Genomic DNA, 15,098 nt, shown 5'->3' on the forward strand with positions numbered 1-15,098 from the left:
AAACCCCCAGCCTCGTCCCCATCATTTCCTGTGCCCTGCTGTGTTCTCAGTATAGTCGATCACTTCCTAAGAAGAGCTTCCCAGAGAGCAGGGACTGTGTTTGCTCTCAGCTTTATCTCCCTTCCTTAAATCATGCCCTGCATGTTGTAGACGGCACAGGTCTTGAGCGCTAACATGTACTCAGTGTGATCCAGGGAGACGGCAGAGTGCTTCTTTTTTTTTTTTTTTAATATTTTATTTATTTATTATATATATGAGTACACTGTAGCTGTCTTCAGACACACCAGAAGAGGGCATCAGATCTCATTGCAGATGGTTGTGAGCCACCATGTGGTTGCTGGGATTTGAACTCAGGACCTCGGGAAGAGCAGTCGGTGCCCCTAACCACTGAGCCATCTCTCCAGCCCCGGCAGAGTGCTTCTTAGCAATTGTTGCTTAACTCCTCAGGATAACCCTGTGGAGGTGAGCGCTTTGCGCATCCCATTCCAGGCTGGAGACTGACGATTTGGGGGGAAGTCAGGGAAGCTGCCCAAGGTCACTGTGGACCTGGTATTGATCACAGTGCTTGGATCCTGGAGCAGTCTTTCTCCCACCGCTGGCCTGTCTTTGCTGGCCTGATTTCACTGCAGAAAGGTTTTGTCATGGCTGACCAGCAGTGAAAACATCAGCCGCCACCCACAGTAATTCTTGAAACATGGAGGAGGGCAAGAGCCTTGCCCTGTGTCATGGTGGACAATATCTTTGGAAGTGTCTGAGTTTGTCGTGGCAGTTTGCAGGTCCTTTCTCCTCGATGACCAGGGCAGGAACTATACCAGGCCCTGGGAAGACAAAACTGTACAGGATCCAACACACTCTCAGAACCCTGGGAAGAACCATGCTGCCACTGAGCCCATCACCTCTGCTCGGTCCCCCAGAGCAGAGCTCCTTCCAGAGCTGCCCACATGCACAGCTCTGGAGTGAGGAACTGGTAGACATTTGGTCCCTTCTAGCCACAAAGTGTCCATTAGGGTCTGTAAGGCTGGAGGAAGGCCCAGGGAACAGAAGCAGCACAATGAGGGTGAGTCCTCGGGCTGGCTGGGACTGTGGGGCAGAGGTAGATGGCTCAGCTATGGAAGCTGCCTTCACTAAGCCCCATGTGCATGCACTATGCTCCTGTTGTGTGTGGGAAGTGGAGAAGGTGGGCAGGTGCAGGGACTGTTACTATCCCAAAGTGACTGTGTAAATATGTGAGCCCAAGGCAGGGCCTTGCCTAGCTGCCTCCCCGCTTCTTCTAATGCTTCATGGTAATACCCTTTTCCTCCATGTTCAGGCTTGCCCTGCTCACTCCTCTCACACACAGAATTCTGCCTTGTGCAGCTCTAGGCTATGTGGTTTATTTACATTATTATTATGCAAAGATTTTTTCGCATCAAATTTACGTCTTTTATATTGCGTGAAAATATCTTTATTTTACCTTCACTTAAAAAAGAAAAACTGGTGGAGCTGGGGAGATGGCTCAGCCCGTGAAGGCCCTTGCTGCCCACCCCCAAGACCCAAGTTTAATCTCCGGGACCCATGTGGCAAGAGAGAACTGATTTCTTCAAGTTTTCCTCTGACCCCCAATTACGTGCCATGGCACATCGAACCACCACACACAATAAATAAGTATAATAAAAAATTAAAAGCCTAGATAGAGCTTGTGTGGCCTTTGGGGAGGCACCGGGACTCCTCAGCCTGTGTGTAATGAGGGAGGGCTCCTGTCTGAATCTAAGCCAGGAGCATTACATCACCTGACGGTGTCCCTTAGGGATCATTTGTATGTTAGAAATAAATCATTTGTATGTTGATTGCATCTGGGTTTAGCTGTAGATTTCATTTTCATGGGTTGAAAGGTTGATTTTTCTGTGGGGCTGTGGGACTTTTCTCTTGGGGGGTCGAGCTGGGGTTTGGTGTGAAAGTAGCTGCCAAAATCTATGAATGTGTCATCCACCTCGGGCCCCAGGCCATCTGTCCTGACAGCTGTCCTCTGAGTGGCAGCCACTTCCCCTGTGCACCTCCTCAGTGAGCAGTGACATTTGTCCTTTCTCTTCTAGACCCAAGCGGCCAAGGCAGAACAACTTCTCCATGTTTCCCTCTCCCAAAGCCTGGAATTTCAGAGGGGTAAGTGTCTATCCTAGGTGACCCCATCCCAGTGGTGGGGACATGGTTTGCTGCATCGAGAGCTCTCCTAACAAGCTTCAGCTGGGGACAGCACCGTGTGCTCATGCGTGGAGGTCATGGCCTGCCCTGGACACAGAGCATGTGGCCGTAGAAGACTCTTGTGAAAACACCAAAGTCTATCGAGAGAGCACCACGCCAAGCCCCCATGCCCCTTGGAGTGGAGGAAAAGGAAGCAAGCCGTCTGCCAGGCTGATGATGTGCAGGCTCAAGCCTTCAGGGGAGTTCGCTCTCTAGAGGTTTAAGGCACTCATTAAGTTTCCTCAAGTATAAAACACCGGACTCTTGCTGGCCTAGGAAGGGTTTACTTCTTGGTACCGTCATCTTCCTTGTATGAGTGTGGTGATGACAGTCTTGGCACATGGAGGACCCGAGGTGCTTGGGTGGTTCTAGCTGTGACCTTTGGGTCTGTAGGGATGCTCTGAGTTCTTTCACACCCAGGACATTGCCTGTGGGGATACTCTACCCAGCACGGTGCTCGTAAATATGCTGTTCCAGGCCTGTCCGTTTCCAACTGCCCAGACCTCTGTGGGCAGTTGTTATGAAGCTGGCTGAGGAGCCCTCCAGGTGCACCTGTGTGTCTTACCACCGTATTTGGTTAGGTGGCTGCTGAAGTACTTTGGAAGCATGGAAGCCCCAAGTGGAAGTGTGTTGAGACCTTGTTTATCTCTCGTGTGTGTGTGTGTGTGTGTGTGTGTGTGTGCCATAGTGTATGTGTGGAAACCTGAGGACAACTTGCGTGTGAGAATCAGTTTTCTCCTTCCACCGTATAGGTCCCTGGCTTGAACACAGTCATGTTTCATGATAGTCACCTTTACCCAGCGAGCCGTCTCACTCCCCTACGATACTGCTTTTGCTTGGGTTACAGCGTACTTTCCACTGAGCTTGAGGAGAATCGTACTGACTTTTGAGGTAGGCGTGTGACCGGCTGAAATAGGTCTTGTGTCTGCTGTTCATGTGTTTATGGATAAGATCACCATTTCCCAATTGTGTTCAGGGGGTGATCATGACCTGCAAGAGATAAAAAAGCTTATGGGGTACAGTTTATTTGGGACATGCTGAATGTGCCATATGAAATGTGTTCACCACTGTAGGACATTTTAGAGATGGGTTAGTGTCTGGAGAAGACCCCAGAAGGAAAATTTGCAGCATTTCTCAGAGTCATTGGCTGGAAGTCTCTGTTGACCATGCAGCCTAGACACACTTTGGAAACTGACCACTGAGGTCATTTTGGACCACATAGAACCCAGATCTTTTGTGAGCAAGGCAGTCTTTTGTAAGGGCCTCGTTTTCCACGTTCCTATCTATCCCTCTTCGGTGTTCTCCTGACATTCAGTGTTGTCAGCCAAGAGTGGCAGGCACATAGGGCAGAAGAACCATCCCAGATTGTCAAGGGACTGTTTCGATTTTAGTACACAAAGTCCCACACTTCAGGGACCCAGTGTGCCAAGACGAAGACCTTGCCACTGGAAAGTTATCTGGTGGTGCAGATCTGCAATACAAGTCAATCTCAGCTCTGTTACACTGAGCTGTGCATGCTCTTCCAGGGTTCCTAGAGCAAAGCACCCCTGGAACACTTTGTTTCCTTCTTTGTTGATAAAGGATGGTTTTAGAATCTATGTGCTAGCAAGTTTTCTTTATTTGTACATGTGGTGGAGAAAGCCATTATGGTACAAGTGTGTGCAATTCTGTTGTGCTGTGGCTTGTGGAGGAAAAGGATGCTGAGTGTGCCCACCCAGGTGCTGAGTGTGCCCACCCAGGTGCTGAGTGTGCCCACCCAGGTGCTGAGTGTGCCCACCCAGGTGCTGAGTGTGCCCACCCAGGTGCTGAGTGTGCCCATCCTGATGCTGAGTGTGCCCACCCAGGTGCTGAGTGTGCCCACCCAGGTGCTGAGTGTGCCCACCCAGGTGCTGAGTGTACCCACCCAGGTGCTGAGTGTGCCCACCCAGGTGCTGAGTGTGCCCACCCAGGTGCTGAGTGTGCCCACCCAGGTGCTGAGTGTGCCCACCCAGGTGCTGAGTGTGCCCACCCAGGTGCTGAGTGTGCCCATCCTGATGCTGAGTGTGCCCATCCTGATGCTGAGTGTGCCCACCCAGGTGCTGAGTGTGCCCACCCAGGTGCTGAGTGTGCCCACCCAGGTGCTGAGTGTGCCCACCCAGGTGCTGAGTGTGCCCACCCTGATGCTGAGTGTGCCCATCCAGATGCTGAGTGTGCCACCCAGGTGCTGAGTGTGCCCACCCAGGTGCTGAGTGTGCCCACCCAGGTGCTGAGTGTGCCCACCCAGGTGCTGAGTGTGCCCACCCAGGTCCTGGGCAGTTCTTAGGAAGCAGGGCTGAGGGGTAGAGTCAAGGTGATGGGTTGGTTGTACTGGAAAGATTAGTCCCATTGTTCTAGATGAGAGGTGAAGAGATGTGCACGTGGGGAGGATCTGGGGGTTGGGAGCAGCTGAGGAGTAGAGAGGGATATCCCGCTGCTTTCAAAGGCCTTGCAGGGTGAATTGTTCAACCACCTCCTCATGTTGTACAAGCATCAGGCATGTGCTTTTTTCTTAACTGTATCTATAGGAGTTTTGTCTGTGGACAGGAAGGGCCAGTAATACTGCACTGCTTAGAGTCTGGTCTGCTTAGAGAATAGGTTAGCCCTGTCTCAGGTAGCCATTGTTAAGGGGAGGAGGGTTTGAGGTGGGGAGGCAGGCACTGGCTGGTCAACAAGGAACTCAGCAGTAATTTTCTCTCTTGTCTCTGCCTTCCAAGGCCGTAATTAGAGGCAGCCTGTCACCCACTTCTGGCATTTCTTTAGATTCTAGGGATCCAAACTCTAACTGCTCAGCAGGTCCTTTAACTATGGCGTCACTTCCCTGGTCCACAGAACTATGGCTTTCTCTCTCTGGTCTGTAGATGACCTGGGAAATGCCTCACGGGGACCTCCTGTGCACAGAGTAGTGCTAGAGGTGCTGGAGCTCAGCTAGACCAGCAGGAGCTTCAGAGACCTTCTGGGCTGTCTCCCGAGTGCCTAGGGAGTATCTGGAGACATCTTGAGACTCTCATGTACGTACGGCACAGTCTTTTCTCAGAACTCTGGATGCAGGAGAGGCACTCAATGTGAATTACCGCTAGTGAAAAGGGAACGGATGGTCCGTGTAACTGAAGTAAGCCAAGGAGGGCGGACTTCAGGCATGGCTGTGTCCAGGAGTATGTTCTTCCTCTACTTTGTCTCTCTGAGTCTATATCATCTTCCTCACTATGGATCCTTCTATAAATGGACAGAATGATCTGAACAGAGGAAACAGAAAATTTTGTTTCTAAGGTCCACAGGTAAAACCTATTGCAGAACTCTCCCCCAACCCGAGCTATGTGCTATGTGATGTCTAGCCCTTGTGGTTGAGAGGATGATATCCAACAGCCCAGCTGGACGAGGCATGGTGAGGTGACTCCCTCTGGCCAGGGCTTGTGTCACTTGAGGTGAGGCCAGGCCAGTAGCTCAGAAGAAGGGTCTAATGCTGTTTCCCAAAAAAGAGTCCAGTTCCTGGACTGACAGGAAATAGTTGTGATCGCTCTAAGGGCTGCTCCAAAGGGAGAATTCAGGGCTGGCACCTCTCTTCTTTAGTGAGTCCTGCGTTCTCACCCCATGGCCTTACTCACTCTGCTCCTGGTGTCTGGAAGGGAGCCCTGTCTGAGACTCTCTGACATTCACAACTGAGTGGAGTGAGAGTCCCTCCCACTTAACACCTCGCCAGGCCACATCCCCACCATCCGTGACCTCACTGTTACTAAACATCAAAAGGAGGCAGCAGGTCTCCATCGCCAGGCCCAGCTTCTGCCTCAGCCTCACTTCTGTTTACTGAACAATGGCTGCAGGTCAGACCACGGTATTCCTCCAGTGTAGACATTGCCCAATCCAGTGAGGCGTGAATCCAAGACCTCCCGACATCCAAGTCCCTGGATGCCTGTGTGTCTGCGTATGAGGAGTACATATTCTCTGTACACATTAAAGCACCTGTGGATCTCTGTCCTACCTGAAGTGTTGCAAACACTGTGGGAATATCTGGTTACACTAGCTGTTCAGGGAATAACGGCAAGAAAAGCATTCTGGGGACGGTCACTCTGGGTGTTGTTCCTGGTTTACTTTTCAAGGATTTTTTTAAAATTACTTTTTAATGTTTATTTTATGTGTGCCTGAGCACTTATCTACATACCATGTGTGTGCAGTGCCCACAGAGGCCAGAAGAGGACACCAGGTACCCAGGAACTGGAGTTACAGTGTTTGTGAGCCACCACGTGGGTCTCTTGGTCTTGAACCTGGTCCTCTTGAAGAGGTCAGATCTGTGGATTTAGAACCCATGGATACTTTCACTTTAACGATGGGGGAAGGGTTGAGGAGATGGCTCAGCTGACACAGGGTCTGTCCTGCAAGTACAGAAACCCCAGTTTGTAACCTCACACCATGTGGAGCCAGGGGTGACGGCCTATAGTTCCAGCTATATGGGAGAGAGGCAGGAAGATCACTAGGAACTTGAGACCAGTGTGAGCGATGGACTGAGGCCCCATCACAGAACAAAGCCAATAATAAAGTAAGATACAAAGGCCAGTGAATCCTTCATTGTTAAATTGTGTTCCCTTGAAAGTTCTGGAGATAAGAGATTTGTTCTAGTTGAAACCTTTTAGCACTTGGAATCCTCCTTAACGTGGTTTTATTTCCTTAAATTTTATTTTTTTTATTTACTTTAAGTATATAAGTACACTGCCGCTGTCCTCAGACACACCGGAAGAGCGCATCAGATCCCATTACAGATGGCCGTGAGCCACCATGTGGTTGCTGGGAATTGAACTCAGGACCTCTGGAAGAGCAATCAGTGCTCTCAACCACTGAGCCATCTCTCCAGCCACAGAAATTTTACTTTTAAAGTTTTCATCTCCCTGCATTTAAGACGAGGCCGTTGTCTGTCCCATTCTGTGATAGTAACTATGGCAGTGGCAGCAAGGGCTCCATCAGTCCCACCGGGCTTGGTGGAGCATTTTGTCATCTGACCCCTTCTGAAAGCAAATCCCACGAGTGAGTAGGAGTGCTTTGAGTCTCACCTTCTCTTTGTAGGCGGAGAAATGAGGTCTGCTGACCTTCTATCCTGGAGCAACAAATTTCCATAACTGTGGTGACATAAAACCCATTCACAGCTCATCACGGTACAAGTGAGAGGCCTGAGGGGCAGGGTTTCTGATTGGGGTTTCATAGCACAGAATTCAAGATGTCAAACAGGACTGACATCTCTCCAGGCCTCACCTCCTCTTAGTCTAATTCCTCAGGGTTGCCAGGCGTTGGTCCTCATGCCCCTGCTGCTTTGAGTCCCCACAGGCCACACCCCCTATGCCTTCCACCTTCAAAGCCAACGACAGAGAGCCTCCTCTCCGTCAACTCTGCTCAACAGCTTAGATGAGGCCACCCAGTCAGGGCTCTTTCTAATGATCTGAAAGTTGGCAAGTGACTCCTGAGGTGACAATCTATGTTGAGGTCCTGCCTGCATGCCAGGCAGGGGATCGTAGGAGCCCTGTGCCTTGCCACAGATTAGTAAGGAGAGTAGCTTGTCCCCATGGCCACACATCATAATCCACTGCCTGGACTAACTTCACTCCACTCCAGCACCCCCTCGTCAGCACTCCCCATGTTGTGGGACGTCACTTCCATATAAAGTTATTTGCAAGGGAAAAGGTCTCCGTTATTTATCTTATACCAGCTTTCCAAATGTACAGAGGGCTTTGGCAGAGGCACAATGCAGATTTGAAAGCCTGGTGGAAAAATTGAGGAGTTAGAATGAGCAGTCCCAAAGAGGAGAAGCAGAGGAAAGCCATTCATTTTAACTGAGATTAAAACAGTGATGCAGGGGTTGGGGATTTAGCTCAGTGGTAGAGCGCTTGCCTAGGAAGCGCAAGGCCCTGGGTTCGGTCCCCAGCTCCGGAAAAAAGAACCAAAAAAAAAAAAAAAAAAGTGATGCAGATGTTCCTCGGTAATGTGGGGCACTTAGGTCTTCCTGTGTGACAGCGTCACCTGCTCTAGCAGCCAATTTAGCCAATCCCGTTCTTATCCCCAGTACTCAAGCAACAAGAACGAAACCAGAATCACCCCAGAGTTCCACCATGATGAGACAGACGGTCCAGTTTGCTTAAATTACATTTTACTTATTCATTGTATGTTTGACACAGGAGGGGTGCGCGTGTGCTAAAAAGCGCCCTGGGAGGTCAGAGGACAACAGCACACAGGGTGTCATAGGAGTTGGCTCTTTCCTTTTACCCTGTGGGTCAGAGCATCAGGCTTGCTGGCCAGAGCCTTTACCCACTGAGCCATCCTGATAGCCCAGCTTTTAAACAAATCGGTTTGGCCTCAGAGTCTGTGCTCTCAGCAGTGTGGGTGTGTACATGTGTGTGTATATGATGTAAAGTACCCAGTGTAAGTGTGTAGTCTCCAATCTATAGCTACATTTAATTAGTTTGTTCATAATGAAAAGCAAAGAGAAATAATCTACATTTGAAGGGAGATGACACATGAATCAATGCATAGAAAAGGTTTGTGGAAGCTGCCAGTCTTGACTGACAGTCTGAGATGGGCAAGAGCTTCTGGAACTCTGGTATTGATTACATGCTTTTCATCATGTAGGAATTTTCTCGAGAGGAGGTATATTACATCTATAATTAGCAAAAGGAATAGGAGTGATATTTTAAAAACTTCTTCCATAATCGGTATCTTCTATAGGCAAGAGGAGGTAGGTATATTAACCAAGTTTGGGGTTAGAAGATTCCGCTCCAGGGAACACCACTCATTGATGTTGTACAAGGCCTCTCAAGACCGATAAACTCTGGGTATGCAGAAAGGGTCTGCTTGTCCTATGCCCGAAGACATATGTCCGCATCTTCCCCTCTACCCCTCCCGAGAGCCCAGGGAAGCCACGATGCCCTCTCACGGTTGAGCATCTTACTGTAGACGTTTTGCCGTTTAGCCGAAAACATTGCTGCCAGATTTGTCTTTCATCCGTTGCCTGGACGGAAGGCATAGAAGGTACACAGAGCCAAGGTGAGCAGGCACCCACGGGCAGCCACGTAAGGCCTCCTGTGGGTTAAGCGTGCATTGGTATTTTGTGCCTCTGCATATCCACTACCCTTGTGTCTTATGTGCACTTCAGGTGTGTACGTGGTCCTTTAAGGACTGGCACCTCATGGATGTTAGCCGTCCTTTGCTCCTTCCATTTGTATTTAGCGCACGTATTTTACTTACTAGCCGTACACACGTATTTATAAGTAGCCCTCTATAAGTCAAATCTGACTGCCGCATGATCGCACTGGGGCCATTTGTAATGGATGAGCTTATGTAAGTGTGGTAATGAAATTCCCCTCTTGCTTGAGTTTTGGGCCCAGCCAGCTCCCTTGCCATCCAGCTCTGCAGATCTCCCAAGTCCTAGGCCAGCATTTTTTTTTTTTTTTTTGGTACGTGATTGTTTCCACCCACACACAGGTGGCTCTGGCAGTGGAACCAGCTGGCTTTGACAGTGGAGCAGCAACTTGTACCATCAGTCCCCGACTGCTTGCTTCACACACATTCAGCATAGAAGGAACATTCTGGACATCAGAATACTGCTAATGTGCAATGTCCCCAGGCTGGGTTGGCTCCAACAGCACAGTTAGGAGAAAAGGGGAACGAGGCTGATTTTTTTTTTTTAAAGCAGACAGAGAAGGGTTTGTTTAAAAGAATAACTCTGAGTCGAGAGAAGCACAATGATGCATATCAGGCAGGCATTTTAATGTATGCAGGCTCACCTAAGCCATACCGCAGGAGGGATGGGAGAAAACGGTATGACTCAGTCCAGGTGTTCAGTGACATGTGTGCAGCTGCTTGTCCCTCTAACAATCTTCTTGCAGATTCTAGACCAGGCCTCCCCATACAGTGTGTACCCTAAAACCAGGCAGCAGCTCTGTCTGGCGCTAAGGTAAAGGTGCCCGCAGCTACCGTACTTGCTGTAGCAGCAGAGGAGAGAACATTGAGCGTGGCTTTCTGAGAGGAAGGATTCACTTGGTTCCTTCCTAGGGACCTTTCGCACAATTGTCACTCCAATGTGTGAGGTGTTGTCAGTATTTTATTGTAAATCATGATGGCAGGGAGGCTGGGAGACACAGTACAGTGATCGCTCACTGTCCGGAAGCAACAGCTGCTAATGTTTGCCTTACTTATTACCCTTAGCCGTGGGCACGGCTTGTTTTGCTGACACTTCAGAACATCACACTTGCTGAGACATCAGTGCCTACAGTAAGCATGCCAGCCGCGTCCTTCTCCAGTCCAGCAAAGCTCCCATCCCAGCCGCACCTCCTGCAAGGCTCCCCGTGAGTCTCTCAGGATTGGCTGCTGCACCCCATGGGAGTTTTTGCTTCTTAGTTTTTATCTAACCAAGTTTTTATCTTGTTATGCAGTTTCTTAAGTGTATGTTATCCTTAGATGGTCCCTGTGCCCTGCCCTCTTTGTAGTCTTTTAGAGTGCTTTGAAAAGGTCAGAACAGTTGCTTATAGATATGTCAGACCAGTCATGTTTGACTGGTAAATACTTCAGTCTCATGTGTGCCAATGTGATGGTGTGTGTGTGTGTGTGTGTGTGTGTGTGTGTGTGTGGTGTGTGTACTTGTTGTGTCAGGTGTGTGTGAGGTCAGATGTCAATCACAGGTGTCTTCAGGAACTGTCCACCTTGCTTTTATTTTATTTATTTATTTATTTATTTTATTTATTTATTTATTTTGCAATAGGGCCTTACTATGTAACCAAGGCTGACCTAGAACCTGCTTTATAGATCAAGTTGGCTTCAAGCTCACACATATCCTCCTGCTTCTGCCCCAAGCCCTGTGTTTAAAACCATGCCTGGCTTCCACCTTGCTTTTTGACGCAGGGTCTGCCCCTAGTCTGCAGTTGGCACATCAGGCTAGGCTAGCTAGCCACCGAGGCCTGGAATCTGCCTGCCCATCTCCCCAGCATCAGGGTTCTGTAGGCACACCCCACTGTGCTGGCTTTTTAAAGTGTATGTGCCAGGCATCTAACTCAAGTCTACGTATTTCGTGACGAAACCACTACCTGAGCAGTCCCAGAAGCATCTTAAAGTGTCGATTGTCCTCACCTACAAAATCGGTCTGTACTGTCTAACTTGAGATGTAGAGGGCGACAGATGAAAAACTTGCATTAGGAATTTAGGGATTGTAATAGCTTTCTGTCTGTGTGATAAATATCTGTGGTAAACAACGTTTTAAAAAGGTAAGGCTTATTCTGACTCACTGTCTGGCTGTGGCTTCGTCCTCCTCATGCTGCAGACTTGTAGCACCATAGGGTACCATGCAGGGCCATGTCGTGGAGGGTGCAGCTCCCCCCGTGGTTGCCAGGAAGGAAAGAGAGTAATGGAGCAGACAGGATTGCAGTGTCCTCCCAAGGATCTAACTGCCCTCCTCATGGTGCCAGCTCATGGACAGCCTCCCGTTTGTGTACTAAGACTTCAGCACACGTGCCTTTGGGGAGAATTTCAAATAGGAATTGTAGCATGAGTCACAAAGAGTATTTAGTGCTCTAATGTCATTTCTGTTGCTGTGATAAAATGCCAGACAGAGAGCGGCACAGGGGTGGAAGGGTTTGTTTCGGCTCACAGGTCCTAGTTATAGTCCATGAGCAGGAGGGTGTACTAGAAACCGCCTGTCACATCATACTCACTGTCAAAGGCTGAGAGAAATAAATGCATACATACCTACTGCTCGGCCCCCTTCCACAGTGCGGGACCCAAGCCTAGAGCATGGTGCTGCCCACAGTAGATGGCATTTCAAATTTAATTAAAAAAAAAAGAGAGAGAGAGACAGTCCCCAGTAGACATGCCCATGGGCAGACCTGATTTAGAAAACTTTTCAGTGAGATTTTCATCCCAGGTAGTTTGAAGATGTGACAAACTGACACTGAAGACTAATGGTCACACTTGGTTTTAAGAAAGAAAGAAATAAAGAAAGAGAAAAGGAGGAAAAGGAGGAAGAGGAAGAAGAGGAGGAGGAGGAGGAAGAGGAGGAGGAGGAGGAGGAGGAGGAAGAGGAGGAGGAGGAGGAGGACCCTCACAAAAGACTTGTGTGATTTAAAATATGTGTATTTTCCCCTTTAGGAAAGGGTTCTACTAGGCACCAAAAGTTTATCAGCAGTTTCTAAGACTTCGCAGGAAGAGAAGGCTTAAAGTTGAGACAAACACCTTTCAAGTCTTCAGAAGGAAGGTTTGCTGTTGAAACATAATAACATTTTCCGCTGTCTGTTCTCCTAGGCTTTCCCTCCATCTTTTAAAAAATATACATAACTCATTATTTAGAGTGACTAAGAGGCCCAGCATATGTGTGTCACTAAAATGCCTGTCCCTGATTCGCTATTCTCTTCCTGACACCTGCGGCTCAGGAAGTGACTTTTCCGTGTCCTGTCCTTGGTCATCCTGACGTGGCTCATTGTTCTCTCACTGAGAATGGCACATGAACCTCATCTCTCTCCTCAGTCAAAGCCTTTGCCTCCACTCATCTGCTTACACCGACTGTCTTAAGCTGTCTGCTATGTTTTGTATATAATTTTAAGTCCTTAACCCCAGACTTCTATAACTAGTAAGAAGGACTTTTTGCTGCCGAACTCAAAGAAGTCCTTAGGAGGCAGTTGGACCCTTCTAAGTATTTCACTGAATTCTGTTCTCCACTCCTTTGGCTACTGTTGCATACAGTTGCTGGTTCATTTCTTCTGGCCTGACTGGTTGCTATGCCATGGTGAAGAGCCACTACAAACAATTCCCTTTCCCCTATTAGTGTGATAGCTAGCACAGTCAACTGGCTCCGCCCGTTAAAAGTTGGTGTGGGTTTGCTATGTGCTTTTATTAAAATGTCTGTCACATGAGGAAGGTATGATCTGTGACAGGTGAGGAGGTGCATGGGTCCCCAAGAGGACACTGACACTGCCGGTGAGCTCAGTGAGCTGATGACCCAGTGCCAGGAATTAGTCATGTCTGCAGTGGGTTAGTCATCCAGGTGAGTGAGGGACAACCCTGACTGAAAGTGCTGATGGATGAAGGCAGACTGACCTTGAACTTCTGATCCTTCCGCTTGCCAAGCACTAGGATCCTATCTGCACTGCCATGCTGTTTTAGGTAGTACTGGGAACCAAACCTAGGGCTTTATGCATGCTGCATAGGCGAACTGCTATATCACCTAACCAAGGTTTTCCTCCAGTAACCGTTGTCTATCCCACTAACTAAAGGAGTTCAGTCAGAAGTCCCAAGGCTCTCATGAGCATACAGAATCATGAGCTTTAGGGCTATGCTTTAGTTCAGTTTTTAGCTCTTAGAAGACACCACTTATTGCTGACATTGTAGGAACAAGGCAATATGACATTCTTAAGCCCCCGCATGTCTCTTTGCTGTGTTCTCAAAATGCTCTCCGTGGAGTTGGAGAAACACGACCTAGGACTGGTTAGAGATACAGAGTCTTGGGCCCTGTCCTGCCCAAACCAGTGTCTGCATTTCACAGAGGTTCAGCCTCTCCCATGCAGGGTTCACGTTCTTTCTGGTGTGTGTGGAGTAGCCTTTTGGTGACCCTGAAGCTTTAGTCTGTGCTGTGCTGGACAGCAAAGCCACCTCACCTGAGCATGGGACTCTGGGTCAGACAGCAGTTTGTGGCAAAGACTGGAGGAATCCCACAGCACCCTCTCACTGGACCACATGTGGTCTAAAGCATTTCCTACCTGGGTTGCCTTATTGAAGGGTTCCTGCCTGTCCATAGTCCTGTCTTTTCCTCATCATGAATAGACAGATTTGGCCTCTCTGGGATTTACATATCACTTCATCCCCTGCCACTTCTGGGTGTTTGTCTTGGTTAGGGTTGGTATTGCTGTGAAAAGACAACAAAACCATAGCACCTCCTAATGGTGCCACTCCCTATGGATCTGTGGGGGCCATTTTTATTTAAACACCATGGGGTGTTGTTTTCATGTCTCTCTAAACCCCATGATGTCATCACTCATCGTGTCATCGAGTGATTTAGGCAGAGGGCAAGCAGAGCTCACACGGAGCCTTGGACACATTGCAGAGTGACAATGCAAATCAGTCCGCAGTGATTATGTTTTGTGCTGTGGTCTTGATCCCCACCCTCTTCATCCAAGTCAGTATTCTAGTACAGAATTAGCCTCACTCTGGGCTTCAGAGTGGGAAGTAATGAGGGGTAAACATGGTGCTTAAAGGACATGGAGAAGGCTTTGCAGAGCCCTTGCCCAAGCCTCAGTGGAAATGGTATCCAAACAGAGGCTGCTGCTAACAAGCTGTGTGCCAATGGACCAGTAACGCAACCTCTCTGAACTGCAGTGTCCTCCAGTTCTTGCCTCAGAGGTTGCCACAGTGATGAGGCAGCCACAATACAGCCAAGCTTTTCACATAGTGCCTGCTATGCAGAAGTCACCCCAAACAAGGAATTCATGAAACTGTTCCACAGCATATGTTGGCTGACTCTGCTCTGCAGGGGAGCATGGTCTGTCTTTTGCACTATCCTGTGGCTCGAGTGCTCAAAGTCAGAATGCCTATGTGTCAGACGAGCTGAGTGGTCTTTGGTGAATGTTTAATGTCACTGAGACTTAGATTCGCTCTTTTGTAAAATGCGCCTCATAACCGTATGCGATTCAAGGGGCTGTTAAAAAAATTCTGTAAAATGCATACAGCTGTGCACAGTGTGAGACGGCAATATCGCTTTATTTCCCTTCAAGGAGATAGGAAATCGAGGTCTTACACAGTCGATGATTCTCTTTTATGTAGCTCATGTGGGGCAGTCCAGATAGTAAGGTCTGTATTAGGTAACCCCAGCATTGTAACCTGCCAATGGTAGGAAATAACAACACTAG

General features: G+C 48.7%; 2 protein-coding genes across 4 annotated transcripts in view; both read left to right on the plus strand.

Annotated features, from left to right (window-relative positions):
• Positions 1-15,098, plus strand: part of Il17rd (interleukin 17 receptor D) — a 254,656-nt gene that overhangs the window by 164,328 nt on the left and 75,230 nt on the right. The window contains exon 15 of the mRNA XM_063275628.1: positions 2,073-2,139. The gene's annotated coding sequence lies outside the window, so the exon portion shown is untranslated. The remainder of the gene's footprint in view (positions 1-2,072; positions 2,140-15,098) is intronic.
• The window catches only part of Arhgef3 (Rho guanine nucleotide exchange factor 3), a 280,324-nt gene that overhangs the window by 91,189 nt on the left and 174,037 nt on the right, over positions 1-15,098 (plus strand). For all 3 annotated transcript variants that reach the window (XM_017600023.3, XM_006252575.5, XM_006252574.5), the window contains exon 3: positions 2,073-2,139. In XM_017600023.3, the coding sequence (XP_017455512.1) occupies positions 2,073-2,139 (67 nt within the window). The remainder of the gene's footprint in view (positions 1-2,072; positions 2,140-15,098) is intronic.

This window comes from Rattus norvegicus, chromosome 16, assembly GCF_036323735.1.
Source record: "Rattus norvegicus strain BN/NHsdMcwi chromosome 16, GRCr8, whole genome shotgun sequence".
In the NCBI taxonomy this organism is placed as follows: domain Eukaryota; kingdom Metazoa; phylum Chordata; class Mammalia; order Rodentia; family Muridae; genus Rattus; species Rattus norvegicus.